General features: G+C 38.3%; 1 protein-coding gene across 5 annotated transcripts in view; it reads right to left on the reverse strand.

Annotated features, from left to right (window-relative positions):
- UGT8 (UDP glycosyltransferase 8) overlaps positions 7,328 to 18,265 on the reverse strand; it is an 82,151-nt gene continuing 71,213 nt past the window's right edge. For 4 of the 5 annotated variants that reach the window (XM_021100330.1, XM_021100331.1, XM_021100332.1 and 1 more), the window contains exons 3-6: positions 17,861 to 18,003; positions 16,338 to 16,414; positions 14,629 to 14,848; positions 7,328 to 9,957 (exon numbers count right to left, since the gene is read on the reverse strand). In XM_021100330.1, coding sequence (XP_020955989.1) covers positions 9,594 to 9,957; positions 14,629 to 14,848; positions 16,338 to 16,414; positions 17,861 to 18,003 — 804 coding nt within the window. In that variant the 3' untranslated portion in view covers positions 7,328 to 9,593. 5 annotated transcript variants of the gene reach the window in all.

Consider the following 18,265-nt stretch of genomic DNA (forward strand, 5'->3'; position numbering starts at 1 on the left):
AAATAAAGGTAAGGGACAACTGACTTGTTAAAGAGATGTACTGCAAAAACCCGAGTGGGGTGTAAAATGACCTGACTGTGTCCAAGGAACAGAAACACCAACCCAAGGAGGCAAAGACATGACCTGACTCTACCTGCCACTCCAAGTTCTACAGCTATGTTCTTAGGGAACACATCTGTTTATGTTGAAAGCTACATCAGTAAAACATTTACATTATAGGACCCACATGGCTACAGATGCCTGGATACTGCCAAAGTCTTGCATTTGCCAAATCCCATTGACTTCCCTGGGTCCTCCTATATTCTGAAGGGTGGTAGATTTTTCAGTTGAAATATATGAAGGGTTTCATATCCATAGATCTTCAGATCTTCTTCTACGGTGCTGACAATGATGCCAGTGGATATTTGACTGACAATGAAATAGCGAGTCTACTAGAAGAGACACCAGAACAAGAGCAACGGGAGTTATTTGATGCTGATAACAAGGTGTTCTTCTACCCTGAACTAATAAGAGCATCTGGATTGACTGGTGAGGGGCTTCAGGGGCTGGGACATGGGTGAAGGCCTGTGTAGCCTTGAACAATATTCTGGATTACAGCCCCAAACTAAGCAACACGTAGCTTCTAATTTTTAGTTTACAATTGAATCCAAAAGCAAAGATTATTTAAAAAAAAAACCTTGAAAGTAACAAATAGACCTGGCATCCCATGCTGAACACAGTGATAAATAAAATAACAAATGATTCAGTTTAATTGCTTAAATGTAAGGTTTATATCTTCCGCAGGTGAAGGAAAGGCATAGTAATTAGTCTTCTGTATTTGTTGAAAGGATTTTAGGATGACACGCTTAAGACTAGAAATTTAATGCTTGGGTAGTAAAAGCCACGAGGTAAAAACAAAACTCCAAGGTTACCATTCATTTGATAGAATAAAAAGTTAAAGAAATAGAAGTAACATGAAATGGCCACAGAATCTAAAACACCTTCTAAAAATGTACTATGTCCCTCATCTACGTTTCTTCTATTTAGTTTTCATAGGCTCCATTGTGTAAGGAATTTGAAAATATTTATAGGAAATATCCAGAGGTAGTTTCTTAACCAGTGACGTAGGAAACCGCAGAAGGAAATATGGACAGCTATGGAAAGGAAGTGTTTGATCAATTAAATGAGAAAATCCTGATGTGAAAAAAGGAAACTTTTTAAGGTCTTAAAGCTTTTTACAATGTATTAGAGCTGACATCTGAAGCTGGGAGGGAGATTTAATAGAACACACTTGGCCATAAAACAAAATTCCTTGGATTCAAATGCTAAATTTAAACTATTTACTTTTAAAATTGGAGAATAACAAATTATTAAATGGCTGTCCTTTCCCTCTTGAGAAAATAAATAGCCAGCAGACAGATGTTTTGCAGCTTTCTATCTGAGCACAAACACATGACCTGACTCTACCTGCCACTCCAAGTTCTACAACTATGTTCTTAGGGAACACATCTGCTTATGTTGAAAGCTACATCAGTAAAACATTTACATTATAGGACCCACATGGCTATAGATGCCTGGATACTGCCAAAATCTTGCATTTGCCAAATCCCATTGACTTCCCTGGGTCCTCCTATATTCAAGACTTTCTAAACGTCCTTGCTGGATTTTGTCCCTTTCCAACCTTCATTTTGGTGAAGAAAAAAAAAGTGTATAGCACAGAGAACCATATCCATTGCCTTGGGATAGACCATAATGGAAGGTAATATTAGAAAAAAATGTGTGTACATATATATATGACTGGGTCACTATGCTGTACAGCAGAAATTGACTCAACACCATGAACCCACTATACCTGATAAAAAATAAATAAATACATTTTTTAAAAGGGCTACCAAAAAAAGGAGTTCCCATTGTGGCTCAGTGGGTTAAGAACCTGACTAGTTCTTAACCCACTGAGGGTTGCAGGATCCATGAGGGTGCAGGTTTGATCCCTGTCCTCCTCAGGGGGTTAAAGGATCCAGCATTGCCATGAGCTGTGATATAGGTTGCAGGCGCGTCTTGGATCCTGCATTCCTGTGGCTGTGGTGTAGGCCAGCAGATGCAGTTCCTTTTTTACCGCTAGCCCGGGAACTTCACATGCCATGGGTGCGCCCTCCCTCCTCCCGCCCCCCCACAAAAAAAGGGCCATCATTCCAGAATACAAATTCCATGGTTGGAGAAACCTTCATTCAATTCAGATAAAGCCTCTCTGAAATATTACTGAAATATACCAAGTGGAATAAAAATACACTGTGAAAAGCATGAAGGGCATTCTGAGGTAGTTTTTGATCTAAAACTGCTGCCTCCTTCCTAGGTTGTCTTTGCTATCATCCCCCACCTTTCTGTTTACTGCTGTGGGAAGATGAGAGCATTGCCATCCTAGGTGGAGATATGTTTGTGAAGGCCTGCCACCCGCCAGGTCTGGGCCTTTCTCTGGTTCTACCTGACAGCTGGCTATATATAGTTCCAGCATCTTCTTTAATATCAGGGACACAAGTGATGCTAAATAATGAAAGAGAATCAGAGAAAAAATGCATCTTAGTGCAGAAGATCCTTTGAGGAGCAACAATAAGGAATATGAGGCAGAATCCCACTGGAGAAAGGTCTTTGTACTAAGCAGTTGTATACAAATTTGGATTGACCAAGTGGAAGGGAAGAAGGGGTATCCATAGCTGGACAATTTAAAGTTCACTAAGCAACACCTGAACTCAGTTCACAGGGTCCCCCAGCCGGAGGGCCACACAGTGCCCTACCCAGTGCAGAATTTCTCCCAACCTACAAGGAAGCACCATCTGTACATTCATTATTTTTGGTGGACCTGACATCCTAAATGACATTCAGCTAGTGTGGACAAAAGATTTTTTTTAAAATGCAGTTAAAGATCTCCTCAAATTGGCCTTCTGTAATTTGAAATCTTGAACTTCTAATTAAGTTCCATACTCTGTTAAAAACAAAAAGCATACTTTTACATGTAAGCACAATCTGTGCACATAGACTTGGAAATGGCAGGGCAACTTAGAAAACACTGAAAAGGAGAAAACCCAGGAGAGGAAACCAAAAGCTTGGGAGCAAGAAGATGAAAAGCAGGGAAGGAAAGAGGCAGGTTGTGCAACATGTAATATGAAATCTGGAACCAGAAGCTGACACGTTCAACTCAAAAGTTAATTGTGTTTCACAGATGGAGAAACTGACTTATCCATTCTCTTGGATCCATGACATGTATTCAGAGGCACATGAATACAATTCTTCATTGTTCTCATTTCCTTGAGACCCTAAATGAGAAACTGTCTGTGCCAGTTGAATTTGTCATAAGAGAAAATATTATTCATAACTAAGATCTAGTTTTAAACTTCTAAATCTCAAAATATGTTTTATTCTAGAATAAATAAGAAGATGGAAGCTCCAAGAGGAAGAATATATTCAGAGCAGTAGCTTGATTTTATTCTATAACAATTTTATCCTGTTTTCACAATACTTTATCAAGGAGCGTTACATATATCTGACTTAGATGCTAAAACTCACTAGTTCTTTTGAACATTATTCAAAGAAGATTTTGTCTCTTGAAATAGGCTTTAAATCTGCCAGTATTTTTAATACTGCCAATCAAACAAAAAGAGGTAAGAGTTTTTGGTTTAATTTTTTAGACTCTAATTCTAATCTAATTCTAAAGAATTGCTTAGCATAACTTAAATGCTAACTACACACATGCACACACAGAGTAAGTAGTAACACTATACATTTTTCATATATGTATGTAATATATATACATAAGCATTTATTTTTGCTTTTTTTTTTCCCTATTGGCCAAGGCTTTAACTAGTTGTTCACAGCAGCATATTTAAGCCCTTTGAACCACCTTCTTATTCATAAATTGAGCTTATTATATCCAGACAGTAGAATCAGGATTGGAAACAGAATTGATGATTTTTATACCATAGCCTTGGGATTTTCTAGATACCTGGTCTCTAACTACCACTTCCTTTGATCTGTGAAAAAAATGCATAGACATCACCCAGAAAGAGAACATCACACATCAACTTGAACTTTAATGCTACATGCTATTTATCTAAAAGTTTATACTCAAGTTACCATTTTCTACTAAAAGTAGGGAATACTCATGGACTTCAGCCACAGTTCCATGAGGCTAACTAAAGTAGAATTAGCATAAAAATAGAAAATTCTTCCTTTCTAAACATTATAGTTATTTGACATTCTAATAACTGTGTTAAGAGTAATAGGTCCTTCAACAGCAGAATTACTTGTTTGTTTCTAGGATCTCAATACAAAATGATTTTTGGTTGCACTGTCTTTTACTTATTTCTAACCTAGGTGGAAAATTGATCTTAACATTGGGACTAAGGATCCATGGGTTAATAGAAATTACCTTTTTAAAGTTTGACCATTATATTGAATTCAAGCTAATTCTGCCTTTGTAACAGAAATGACTACTTACTGCACAAAATAGGGTTACTGAAAGAATAAAAACAAATTGTAGATCGAAACTAACAGCAATAAAATATTTTTAGTTGTATCAAATTCAGTGAGGACTTTGGGTTTTATTGTTTAATAAAATGCTTTGTAAGTCTTGAGATAGTTAATGTTGGAGTTAGACTTCTTTGAGTAGATTTACACTATAATTATTTGAGTAATTTTACATGTAGTTGTGATTTTTCAGTTTGAGCTTGGATTATATATTGCTTGCTGAAAAAAACCTGCTGGTTTTATCACACTAACTAGGCATATTGTCAGTTATCTTGTGAATTATATGAATTTTTTTCTTTTTTGATTGCCTTCTTTTTTTTTTTTTTAAGGGCCACACCCTAGGCATATGGAGGTTCCCAGGCTAGGGTCAACTCAGAGCTATAGCTGCCGGCCTACCCACAGCCACAGCAACTTGGGATCCAAGCCACATCTGTGACCTATACCACAGCTCACCACAATGCCAGATCCTTAACCCACTGAGCGAGGCCAAGGATGGAGCCCACATCCTCATGGATACTAGTCGGGTTCGTTAACCACTGAGCCACGACAGGAACTCCAATTTTTTCTTAAATTGTTTAACCAAAAGCAAAGAGCGCAAATTACATAATTATTGCGTGCCTTTTGGTTTCTGTATTTTGAAAACAATGAGCACTCATGCCATTTTCTCAGGCCCCAAGTCAGAAACCCAAATACCCAAGTGATTGGGAACTTGTAACATTTTAAAGAATTTGTAGAAAAGCGACAATGTGAATATCTTAATTGTATGGATTTTTAAGGTACTGCTAGCTAAAATTTGTTAGAAAAAACAAATTTTTTTTCTGTCCGCCAAAAATTTTACTAGCATTTTTGCATGAAAATGTCTTTAAAAGCTGGCTAAATTTTTTACTGTCCCAGAAGTAAGGAGGAGAATAAGTACTTTAAGGCATATTTTGGAGAATTTCACTAATTAGCTTCATATAATTCTTAAACTTGGTCATGTAAGATTTAAAAAATTTCAATTTCAAATTGTTTTTGATGATATCAATTACAAATAAGCATTTTCATTTTCTATTTACAAACTAGCTAAATTATGTAGAAACAAGAATGAAAAATAATTACACTTCCAACAAAAACAGATCATTGTACTATCCCTTGAAGTTGTTCTGTCACCTTATTTTGATTCCCCCATTTTTAAACCTTTTCAAGTGGAGTCATTCCATTTTAGTACCATTTTGGGATTTGGTGAATAGCTGAGCTATGATAGCCTAGTGCACCACTGACACCTAAACTATCACCAGGTGATATTAATAAATGGTTGGTGAATTAACGAATAAAACATATTTTCTTAAATAACAACTTTCACAAACCAAAAGCATAATAATAGGAAATAAGTCTATGCAGTATATCCAGGACTAATACCACTGATTTGAGGGCCCATTCTGTTAAATGCTTCAAAACATACACACACATTTAGTATAGTGACCACACAGAGTATCTGTGTGTGTGGTATATTCATGATAAGCCAATTGTCATACAAAGTTAAAGGTTAGTAAATTTGTGGGTAAGCCTTTCAAGGCAGGACCCTCAGACAACCAAAGCTTGAGTTCAATACATGATGCAAAAAAAAAAAAAAAAAAAAAAAAATTCATGAGGACGTTCCTGACGAAGCAGTCAATGTCATGGGCATTGTGTTACAAGCCAAGCCAGTAACGAGTATGAATTCTCTGATGCACACAAAGGCTTCACTGACATGTATTCTGGCCTCCAGTGTTCCCACAGTACCCTGCACATACATCTACTCTCAGACCCAGCACTTTACTATAATTACTTAGGTATCCATACCTCCCACTAGATCACAAGATCCTTGAAGGAGAGACTGCCCTTGTCACCTTTCAGTTCCCATGGTATCTAGCATATTGTCTGGAATGTGATAGGCATCCACTGAATGACAAATGAATTCCCACGCTACCCTTCCCTGGAAATTCCTTAAGTTCTTTCGGATAAATGAATATTCCTTCTTCGATTCACTAGGTTGTGTATTTTAGAGAAGATGCTTACCATTTACAAATAGCAACAGTCCACAAAATGTTTCACAAGAACAAACATTCTTCATGTTAATTGTGAGTTTTATGCCCCTCCTCAAGAGTCTAATATGCCTAATTACGATGCAAAACTAAAAGCAGGGCACTGAGGCAGACCATCTCTCAGGTCATCTGAGCATAAATATTCTTGTAGTTTTGGTGGAAACGGGTGGGAAAAACCCAGGATACTACATCTTGTCTCAGTGGTGTCTCATGGCTCCTGGTTCCCAGCAGAGAAGGAAGGGGTGGGGGGGCGAGGGGGAGGCAGGTATCAGGTCACGGAGAAGGTGTTTTGGAATTGGAGTCTTCTGAGTGTGGTGGATTCCAGCACAGTTGGAGAGGGGTGTTGTAATAGCACGATCTAGTGGGAGAGGTGTTAAATATGGGTAGGTAAGGTTCAGAGGTGATTCTCTAAGGACAGTACTCCCAATCTCAGCTGATAAACAAACACCAAGGGAGACTTTAACAGAAAATGATCAATGCTGTACTTGGGAGTCTGAGAATGTTGTAATACAAAGTGTCTACATCCTTAAGAGAGAAGCCTTAGCTTCAACTTCAATTACAAACCACTGCTCTCACCCAAACATTAATTCCCTCCAGTCCCAGACATGCAAATTCTGTCTCCATGTCTGTGTGGAGGGAGATTACAAGTTATGGCTCTAGAGGAAAAATGATTGATGTTTCAATTCTTATTTGCATTTGACATGATGGTGAGCAGCTATATGTATATTTGCAGAGGTTCTTTTTAAAAAATAAAGGAATAAATACCTTCTTGAAAACTTTACTTTATTAGAGAATCTAGCCCAAGTGTGGAAAATTTAAAATCATTCTGTTTACCAAAACTGGCTAACAATAAGCTTACTGGAAAACGAAACAAAACAAAAAAACCAACAATGCTCAGTAAATACCTACACTTAACATTCTTAATTGTGGGACAATTTTATGATCCATGTTGATGTGCTTATAAGGTAAACCCCTCTGTTTAATATAATAAAAAAAAATTCTCACATGTCACACACTATTTTCACACTCATATACACATATAAAATTTGGGAGACCTGTCTCAGAAACATGTTTAGAATGGATATACATAATATTGTGAAATAAAATCTGAATAAAAATTTTATTCCAACAACATTTCTCTATTTTTTTAAATCATGTTTATTGTTTAAGATTTTATCACAATGGAGATTAACAACGCGTAATCATCCAGTGAGCGCCTACTGTCAACGTCATCCAATTCCAAAAGAGCAGAATCGACTCATTCATACACTCTAAGTCCTATGACCATCCCACCATTCATTGCCTGTTCTTTTTTCCCTTTTAACGGCAATATTATAAGATTGTGAAAAGGTATAACTAATAGGCTTATATGTGTAATACCATTTCTTCAAGTATTGAGAGAGCAATATATTTGCCTGCCTTGTACCTTAGAAAACTACTTGTGATGTTATTTCTAAGTACAGGAGAGTGGCTCCTGGTGGGAGTTTGATGAAGTTGTATGTCATAGTGTATGACAGGATTTACAGCATTCTAGAATTTTCATAACTCTTCCCACATTAGTGAGTATCATTAGGTAAATGTATTTTTCTACTCTCAGCTGTCTGACATAAGATTTCGAACTACGAATAAATAAAGCATACACTCAATGTGTGTAGTGCAAATGCTCGGTAAACAGAATGACATGGAATAAACTAAGAGTTGCAACGAGCGAATGGTGCAGGTGGGAGGTCCTGATTTTATGATGCCTGTGACTGGCGCCCCGATTCTCAAATGAATACTGTTGCTGTCCCATGGCAGCCACAACGAAGAGCCTGCTGAGGAGGGAAGTGGGAACTCATTTTCACAAACAAGAGGTCCAATTTATCTGCCACTTCTGTATATCATGTAAAGTCTGACTTGTTAACCAGCTCTCGAACTTCTCAGACAAAGCAGGTACCAATACAGAGACCTTCGAATGTTCCAATCCAAAGAACTAAACTTTGGCACCTATGGAAGAGATGGTGTGATCCAGACAACAAAATGGGATGAAGAAGGTGATTTTGTAAAGTTAAAACTTTGGAAATATCCCACGTGAACATTCAAAAATTACATTTTAGAAAAGCCATTACACACAGTTCCAAAGATGTTCTAATAATGGCTCTGTTTAAAGATACCACTTAAGCAGTTCTCTTAGGTATTCTGAACAAATATCAGAGCTTTGTTGCTCTTAATTATACATTGAACATAATGTTATTCATTAAGAGGAAATAGGGGGAAAAACTCCAAAATTCTCCCAGAGGCAAATTATTGGTAGGGTAAAATGTGACGACCAATCTATACATTTACTTAATGGTATGTCTTCCCCCGCCCCCAGAAGTGTCCACAGTCTGTAAGAAAAGGAAAATAAAAACAAAACAGGCCAAAACCAAAAAAATCCCTAAAATACAAAAACTAGTGCCATTTATCTTTTCATTTTCTTCCTCTGCATTCAGTTTTGAGGGAAAAGTTTTCTTTCATGGTAATGTTCTGAGTTCCATATATTAAATTCTAGAAGAGAAACATTTGGGTCCTAACTGTCTTTCTATTTCATTCCTGAACGTGCTGTATCTTGACAAATATAACAAGAATCCAGCTAAAATTCTTTTAATTAGGAAACACACACACACATAAACACACGCATACACGCACACATACACACACAAACAAATCTTTTTAAGAGAAAAGAAACCCTTCTTTATCTGGAACACACATATATCAAGATTTAAAACTAAGGTCTGACATGGTCACTTAATTGATTTAAATAATTAAGGCTTCTACAAGGTTCAGTGCCAAAAATCTCCGCATCAGTATTCAAATAAAATACCTTTTTTTGCATTTTAGGTTTGTGCTTTTTACAGCCATCTTAATTCCACAGAATTTCATTAGTAAGATCAGATAAGGGAGTATTAGAATTATTTACTGATGTTTTCCTTTTAGTAGTTGTTAGCCTAAATTATAGCAATAAAAATTCAATGACTGAACAGATTGGTGACTATCAGGTGGGCTGTTGGCTCATTTCACCTTCTTTTCATGTTTAATATGGCCATTTCTTTTATACTTGCCATTGAGGATTCCATTAGGGTAATGTCCATTAACTGTGCTATGCTTATTTCTAGACCACAAACTTTTGATTTTTCTGTAGATAAATTTTGTCACCCAGGACAAGAGGAAGTAAAACAAGGCAGCACCAAGCAGAAGCACAAAGGCAATATCCAGTAAAAAATACTGACAGAATGAGATTTGATGGACAGCGGCACGGAGGTGATGGGCTCCATCGTGACGGAGAATATAATCGATCCAATAGACAGTCCGATTGACAGGGTGACCAGGTTGATCCTTGTGGATTTCTGAAAGCTTCTGAGCCCTCTGACGGTAGCTATGGAGTGGAGGCAAGACACAGAATGGTCATGTAGCTACAAGGTTCAGGATCCTGACTCCCTAAATTTAAGAATGCAGGAAGTAATAAAAAGAGCTCTCCTTTATTAAGTACCTAGTATGTGCCAGACACTGTGGTAAATGCCTTCAACATCTTGCCTTATGTCATCACAGTAAACAGAATTTTAAACAGATGAGGAAAATGAAAATCAGAGAGACCAAGGGACCTCGCTATGACTCCAAATTTGAGATTCAGATTCAAGTGTTTCTGACTCCAAATCCCATGCTCTCCCATGCCTCATAGATACATGTAATCCCTCTCTTTACATGCTTATAAATACTATTAATCAGTGAGTCTCAGCCAGGAAGAGGAGCACATTTATTAGCTTCTAAGAGAGAGAGAGATGGAGAAAAAAAATGCAAAATTTTGTCTCAACACGTTTTTCTTTGTGCAGTGACATTTCATTTTCTTCTGATTTAAAATACCACTGGGGGATAGTGTGAGAGTACTGTGATTTATTACACAGATGAAAAGGAGTTGAGAAACTCTATGAAGCCATATGTGACATGATATGCAGTAGAGATACATATATGTGTATGTATATAGGTATGTATAAAGAAAATGCTCTCCTAGGTGATTGATAAAAATCAGCTAAACAGGATCATCACAAAAAGTGGTAATATATATACATTTTAACATATGTAACTGCACATTTGCAGGCACATTTGTTTCACACATGGCCAAAGCCCCTTTGAGCATGAATTCTTGATTAGAGTTTGTATTGCTCAAATATAAGAAATCATTTCCACCTGGAAGGATCACAAAATACATCACGTGGCCCTTGAACTGTGCCTTTGACAGGAACCAAAGATGGGACATGTGAACACCCGACAGGCAAAGAGAAGGGTGTGAATTAAAGAATAAAAGTGGGAGGGCAAGAGTATGCCCAGAACAAATTCATGTGGAAAGAGTACAGTACAGGGGTGTTTGGTTCTAACTCAGACTGAAGATATGTCTCGCTCATGGGTGTTCAGAGTGACAAGCTGTGTAGCCCGGCTCTTAAATCCAAAGACCACTAGATCAGATAGACTGGAGATTAAACCAGAGCTTTGGGGAGAGGATTAAAAAAGGGAAGAGACGGATGGTGCAAAGATCATTCAAAAGACCACACTAATGGCCATAATTTTCTCACTCCCAGAGGCCAGGATCTTTCTACTAAGCCATACTGTCTACCATGTATTGAAAAGTTTGTGAGAAAACCACAGATCACTGTAAAGATGTTGTTAACTATTATTATCTTTAATTGGTTTTTTTTTTTTTTTTTTTTTTTGGTCTTTTTGCCTTTTTCTGGGGCCGCTCCCAAGGCATATGGAGGTTCCTAGGCCAGGGATCCAATCAGAGCTGCAGCTGCCAGCCTATACCACAGCCACAGCAGCATGGTATCCAAGCTGTGTCTGTGACCTACACCACAGCTCAAGCAACGCTGGATCCTTAACCCACTGAGCAAGGCCAGGGACCGAACTGGCAACCTTATGGTTCCTAGTCGGATTCGTTAACCACTGTGCCACGATGGAACTCCCAATTGTTTTAAGTACATTTTTTTTTTCTTTTTAGGGTTGCACCTGTGGCATATAGCAGTCCCAGTCTAGGGGTCGAATTGGAGCTGCAGCTGCTAGCCTCTGCCACAGCCACTGCAACACTGTATGCGAACCACATCTATGACCTAACACCTCAGCTTGTGGTAACACTGGATCCTTAACACACTGAGCAAGGCCAGGGATCAAACCCGCATCCTCACGGATACTAGTCAGGTTCTTAACCCACTAAGCCACAATGGGAACTCTATAAGTACACTTTTAAAAGGAAAAAGCACATTTTCTCAGTCATCCTAGCCTTACAAAAAAATTACTGTTATATAATAAATCCAGATATTTTAAAAGCGTAAAGCCTCACCCAAATATTAAGAGGCCATCCTCACCTTGCTTTGTAATCTATCATTACTTCTAATTGATGGCAAAAGCTAAGTTAGAAAGTTTTGCATACTCTGTTTTGTGAGAAACTTGTTACAGGGTATTTAAGGGCATCTTTAAAATACAGAGATGAAACTTGGTATCTTTGAAAGTAAAATTCAACCTTCCGTTTCAACATAGAAGAAGGAAGATAAAAACAATTTTGGTTCTCGGTTACCTTAATGTGTCATGCGACTGTGCTCCATTCTCTAGAGATGATTAAACAGACGGGATGTGACAAGGATTCTCCTGTGGGGACACAGGTTTCTGGTGCCATGGGATAACTCATTGCCTCCTATGAAACTCCATCAGGTTCACTGGTCCAGAGCCAGTCCTCACCTGCCTCAGCTTCCATGAGCATGGAGTAAAGACTCATCAGTCAGACCCTTACTCCTACCTGGGAGCAGACTCATAATGCTGGCTGCTTACCAATCAACCCAGTTTTTGAAGACTCTTCCTTCCACAGGTAGCAAGTCTATGGGTCACCTGGGAAGGAATACTGGGGATTTCACTGATAGACTTGTTTAAATGGGGTGGGGTAGTCCCCATGCTAGAAGTGGTCTCAAATTTAATGTTAAGTGACATTGTCCTCCCAGCATTGTTTTCTTCACAATGTAAAATTTCTTCCAGTAGGAACATAAAGGTTGGGGGGTGAGGGAACAATGTGATTAAAATGGTCACTAAGGCCGTTTCTAAAATATTCTTTTGAATGTCTTAATTAAGACTCCTTTTAATTAAAAAAAAAATCTTGTAAGGAGCTACTGTGACTTGCACATTTTATTTTACAAAGGAGTATCTTCTATTTATAAGTTAATAACCACAGGCTGGATATGTGCTAAGTCCATAAAGATTAACTATCCATCTTTCTCTACAACTTGCTTTAATAAAATTTCCAGATTCAAAATAATTCTTTCCAAAGAACAAAAACAATAGCTTTCATTAAATAAACTCTAACTAGTCTAGTAAGCGAAGAAGATTGGTTTAAGCTTAAAAAAAAAAAAAAAAAGTAATACTTCTTTAGCAATATTGGTTACTTAGTTTAAACAGAATATCTTGGATATAATATTAGTGAATCAATCAGCCTTTTTAATAATTATTGTATGCTAAATACAGAACATTGTCATATATTTGAAACAAAGATAAATGACTTTCGTTTACATAAAATTACTTTCAGCAAAGAACACACTACCCAAATCACTGTCATTTGACAATGAATAAGACATCTTCCTACTCTGAATGTACAAAAGCCTTTGCTTAAATATTTGAGCTTTTCAAGGGCTATATGCAAATAACTATTTACCTCATATATGCATACTTTGTGGAAGGATATAAATTTATTTACTGCATAAAATAAAAACTATTTTGAAGTCAAGCATGTATTTTTACTTGAAGATTGCATGGCTGGGATTAAATTGCAATGTGACCCAAGACTGCAGCCTGGTCTGACTTGCCTCTTTCATACCTTACAGAACACAGCCAGTCTGATTTTGTGTGGATAACCCAGCCTTTTGATTTTCTGTGTAACAGACCCAATCTCAGCAGCTCTGCCACTATCCCTCCACAAACTCCACTTGAGGTCTGCATTTTACAAATTTTCCTTAAAAAGCCTATACAATACACACCATTTTCTATAAGAACATCATGTTTTGAAAAACTCCAGACTTATAAAAGAAAAGCTACAGAACACAGACGAAGGGATTCCAAACTCAGGCACCTCAGATAATAGAACATACCGCTCCAAGTGCCAAGAGTTTGACCAAGGCACTGGGTCCTTTAGGGAGTCAGTGTGTGAAGGCCGTCTCTGAGCCCACACAAGGCAGCATGATGAGCATCTGTGTGTTTGGATCCAGCTTTTTACATAAAAGCTCTATCTTTTTATATGAAAGAAATTTTCTTATTGTTGGCTGTTTCTTAGAATATGGCAGTATTTTGCAATCAAGGGTCATGCTATAAACTCTGGGTATAAGCAGAAACAGCTCACACTCTTCCAGACCTTAACGTCACTGAAATGCAAGATCAATTAAATATCACATGGAAATGGAGAAACTGCTGCTTTGTTTTAAAACTACACAGGCAACTCTCTGCCGTTTGAGGACCAGGTGTGAACTGGGTTAACTCAAGACACAGCAAGCATTTAAGAAAAAGTAAAATAAAGGTTCTGATTCGTGGTAGACCGAGTCAATAAATCTTGGCATTTCAGTGACTCTCTGCGCCAGGAAAACCCAGCACCAGGCAGTTCCAGGAGCACCAGCATCGGAGTCAGACAATCCTGGCTCAAATTCCTACTCCCTACGGGCAAATTACTTATACTCTCTGAGTTTCAAGTGCCTCATATCCATCATATGAATAAGGAAGCAGTGATAGATAGTTTTATGAGCATTGAAATGAAATAAAGAACACAAAAACTGAGCCACTGAAGGGCCACAATGGTTCCCATGGTAGTTTCCTCCTCAGCTTGGCAAATCTTGGTAGATGATTATTCAACATAATATGGCTCACCAAATGATGGCTATTTTTATTTTGCCAATGATGGAAACATGGGAAGGCATTATGCACAGGAACCTAAAGGCTGTTTTTCAACAAACTACTGGCAATAACCAGCTACTGACAATATGCTGTGGCATATGTATTTCATCTGCGTTAATAGTCATTGAAACCTTACCTGGGATTATTGATAACTTTCACTAGTGCTTCATATACCTCTCCTTCAGTAACTGTCTTCCACTCTAGCAGGATCCCCATGCCTTTTGCCTGTACCCGGGTCATAGTATCGTAATGGTCTCCAAAGAGTGGGATGCCCACTACAGGGACACCATGATACATAGTTTCGAAAATACTATTCAAACCACCATGGCTCAGGAAGGCTTTAATATTTGAATGCCCTAAAGAAGGATGAAAAAAGAAAACAATTTACAATAATTGTATATTACTCTAGGAAGAGATTTTCCAGACATGTCTTAAAAGTTGGCATTACCATAAACACAAATTTCAGACAGAGGATTTTCAAGGCATCTTTTAACTGAGTCCTGCTCTAATACCAATGACAATGTTGTTATATACATAATTATGATTTGTATCTATCAATTAATTTTTTAAATTTTTTTAAATTTTTTTGCTTTTAGGGTCACACCCGTGGCACATGGAAGTTCTCAGGCTAGAGGATGAATTGCAGCTGCTGCTGCTGCTGGCCTACACCACAGCCACAGCAATGCCAGATGCGAGCTGTGTCTGTGACCTACACCACGGCTCTTGGCGACACTGGATCCCTGACCCATTGAGTGAGGCCAGGGATTGAACCCGCATCCTCGTGGATACTAGTTGGGTTCATTTCCACTGAGCAACAACAGGAACTCCTAAAAACATTTTTAAGTAGCTAGTATTTATAGCTTTTAGCAGTATTTTCCCACCTTCTCTCAAAACATAAATACCAATAGATATTCAAAATATCAACTGCATTCAAATAATTAATAGGACGTCAATGAAGCAAGACATGACCAAAAATATCAGGGTGCAACCACATTCTACTAAACACAGACACCCACTTTTTGGCTACCACAAGCATTTATCTATATTAAAGTCAAACACAATTTGTAAAAAAACATATATAAAAAATGTGGGGCTGGACTCCAGATGTCCACGGATGATTTCTGTGCTTATCCAAGGAGGAACACTGTCTAGGGCTCAGTATTTACACATTCAAGTCACGTCAGCATCCGTGCTTTACAACCTTGTGGTCCAATTTTACATGCTAGGCATACAAGCAAGTAGGAATAGACAGTTATAAGAATTAGTTATTAGAGATGGGATATCATGTTAACATCTAGTTGTCATGAGGATAAAAGAGACAATTAATCACAATTAATGAGGTATTGAAAAATCCAGATCTTGTGAGCAGAAAGTCTTGCATAAAAAGTTTAAGCCAAAGAAACACTGAAGTCAGGAAGGATGCTATACGGCCAAGAGGAATTACAGCTGGCAAAACCACAAATGCTTAAAATAAACACACATCAAGTAAAAAACAAACTGTGTGTGTGAACCGGGGTCTCAATGGGGCTCCAGGACGCTTCCACCCCAACATCAAGTGGGTTGGCCAGTCCTTGTCCCTCGTCCTGACCCACAAGTGGCTTCTCAACTCAGCTCTAGGAAGGGATCAGCTCTCGCAGTAGATTTCAAACTTTCGTCTCAGCAACAGCAGGATCCTTTTTCTTTGAACAAAGCCTCACCACCACCGAGCCCAGCTCAACACACTAGTTAACATAATGACTCTCTCATAAATGATACATGCATTGGACAAGCCACTCAAGTGTAAAACCCACATTTACACAATTAAAATCTAAAAGCCAAGTAAGTGCTCACATGTCACTGACTTACCGAGCAAGTCATTTTGCGGTAACCATTCTATGAGCTTGGTATTGTTCCCCAGATTCTTTGGTTTGGTTCCAGAAAACCTGAAATATACACCAGACAATGAATCATCCCCCAAATCAAACATTACTCCTGGTATGAACTCACCGGTTAAATTTTTAGATTTAAAATCCACATTATGTGATCTTTTGTTGACAAGAGGGAAGCCATGCTTTAGTACCAACAAAAATTTCAGTTTCTTTGTCACATGTTCATTGTTTGAGGGATAAATCAGAAACCCTTTGATGTTCCCGATGTGGCACAGTGGAAACGAACGCGACTCATATCCATGAGGATGTGGGTTTGATCCCTGGTTAAAGATCCGGTGTTGCTGTGAGCTGTGGTGCAGGTTGCAGACGGGGCTCAGATCCTGCATTGCTGTGAATGTGGCATAGGACGGCAGGTACAGCTCCAATTTGACCCCTAGCGTGGGAACTTCCATATGCCACTGGAATAAAACAGGTGTCTGTTTCATAGCTCAGCCAGGAGGAGCACATGGGTGCTAATCTTCACACAGTTGTTACAAAGGAAAACCGTATTACTCAGAGCCTACTTGCCCTGCTTTGAGGCTCTGAGGCCGATCTTGTTCATGGCTGTATCTCTGGAGCCCAATGGCGGGGGGAGGAACTAAATAAAAACACATTAAGTAAGTGTTTGGGTCTCAGTTTCAGACACTGGGTTAGAAATTCCAGAGACAGATACATGTTGGCAGTGCCACCCAAAGGAAGCGGAGTCTTGACCAGCATCAACTGGCAAGTTACTGTATTTTTAAAGGCCTGGTCTCTTGGATAAAGGAAACCGAAAGCATTTATAGACAAAGTGGGAGTCCAAAAGGTTCCAAGAAATATTTTACCTATGTAATCATTCATCTATCATTTTTTAACTCATTCTAACACAGATTTGAAGGAGTATACAGGAATGCATGCAATTACACAATTATTTATTTATTTTTGTTTTTTAGGGCTGCATCTGTGGCATATGGAAGTTCCCAGGCTAGGGGTCGAATCGGAGCTGCACCTGCTGGTCTACGCCACAGCCACAGCAATGCAGGATCCAAGCTGTGTCTGGAACCTATACCACAGCTCACAGCAACATCCACTCAGCAAGGCCAGGGATCAAACCCGCATCCTCATGGATGCTATTTGGCTTCATTTCCACTACACCACAATGGGAACTCCTACACAGTTTTTAAATGATAATAAATAATAGAAAGGTAAATGAGGGTAACATAAATATGCACCCAACACAAGAATATATCATTGTGCATTTTATCTTCTTTCTCTGCTGTATGCTGGATGTCTCCTTCCCCATCACAGAGTACTAGAAATTAATCTCAAGATTTCAATACACTAAGAAACAAAATGAAAGATCAGAGGCATCCTGCTAACCTTGCCAGGGGATCAATGTGCTGTGCCTTACTCAGACTTGCAGGCTAAGCAGGAGGACGTGGAAAATCAGCAGTGAAGGAGCAACATATATTATTATCTTACCTCCAAATCACTTTTTGGGGCAGTCTCCCCAGAGCTCCGGCCAACTTGCTAGCAATGTCTTCTGATAGATACTTGACACCAGCTCCAAAAGATACCAGGACAAAGCCATGTTCATTAGCACCATTGACCCACCTTTGCAGATCCTGTAAATCAGAATGCGGCAGTTAAGTCTATGAAAGAGTCACTGAGTTCATAATCCAGTTTTTAAAAAGTCTTTAGATAATTTTCGTAAACAGTTGCAAAGTAAAGAGGATATAGTATTTTTCTTTAAATAACTGCTTTTCTTTTAAATATATTACTTAACGATGCTAACTAAAAAAAGGAGCACAGAGGGTTAAAAAAAAAAAAAAAACAAGACCCGAAACTCATGTTTAAAACATGGTCAGAGATAAATCTGTACGAAAA

The sequence above is a fragment of the Sus scrofa genome, chromosome 8, assembly GCF_000003025.6.
Source record: "Sus scrofa isolate TJ Tabasco breed Duroc chromosome 8, Sscrofa11.1, whole genome shotgun sequence".
Taxonomy (NCBI): Eukaryota; Metazoa; Chordata; class Mammalia; order Artiodactyla; family Suidae; genus Sus; species Sus scrofa.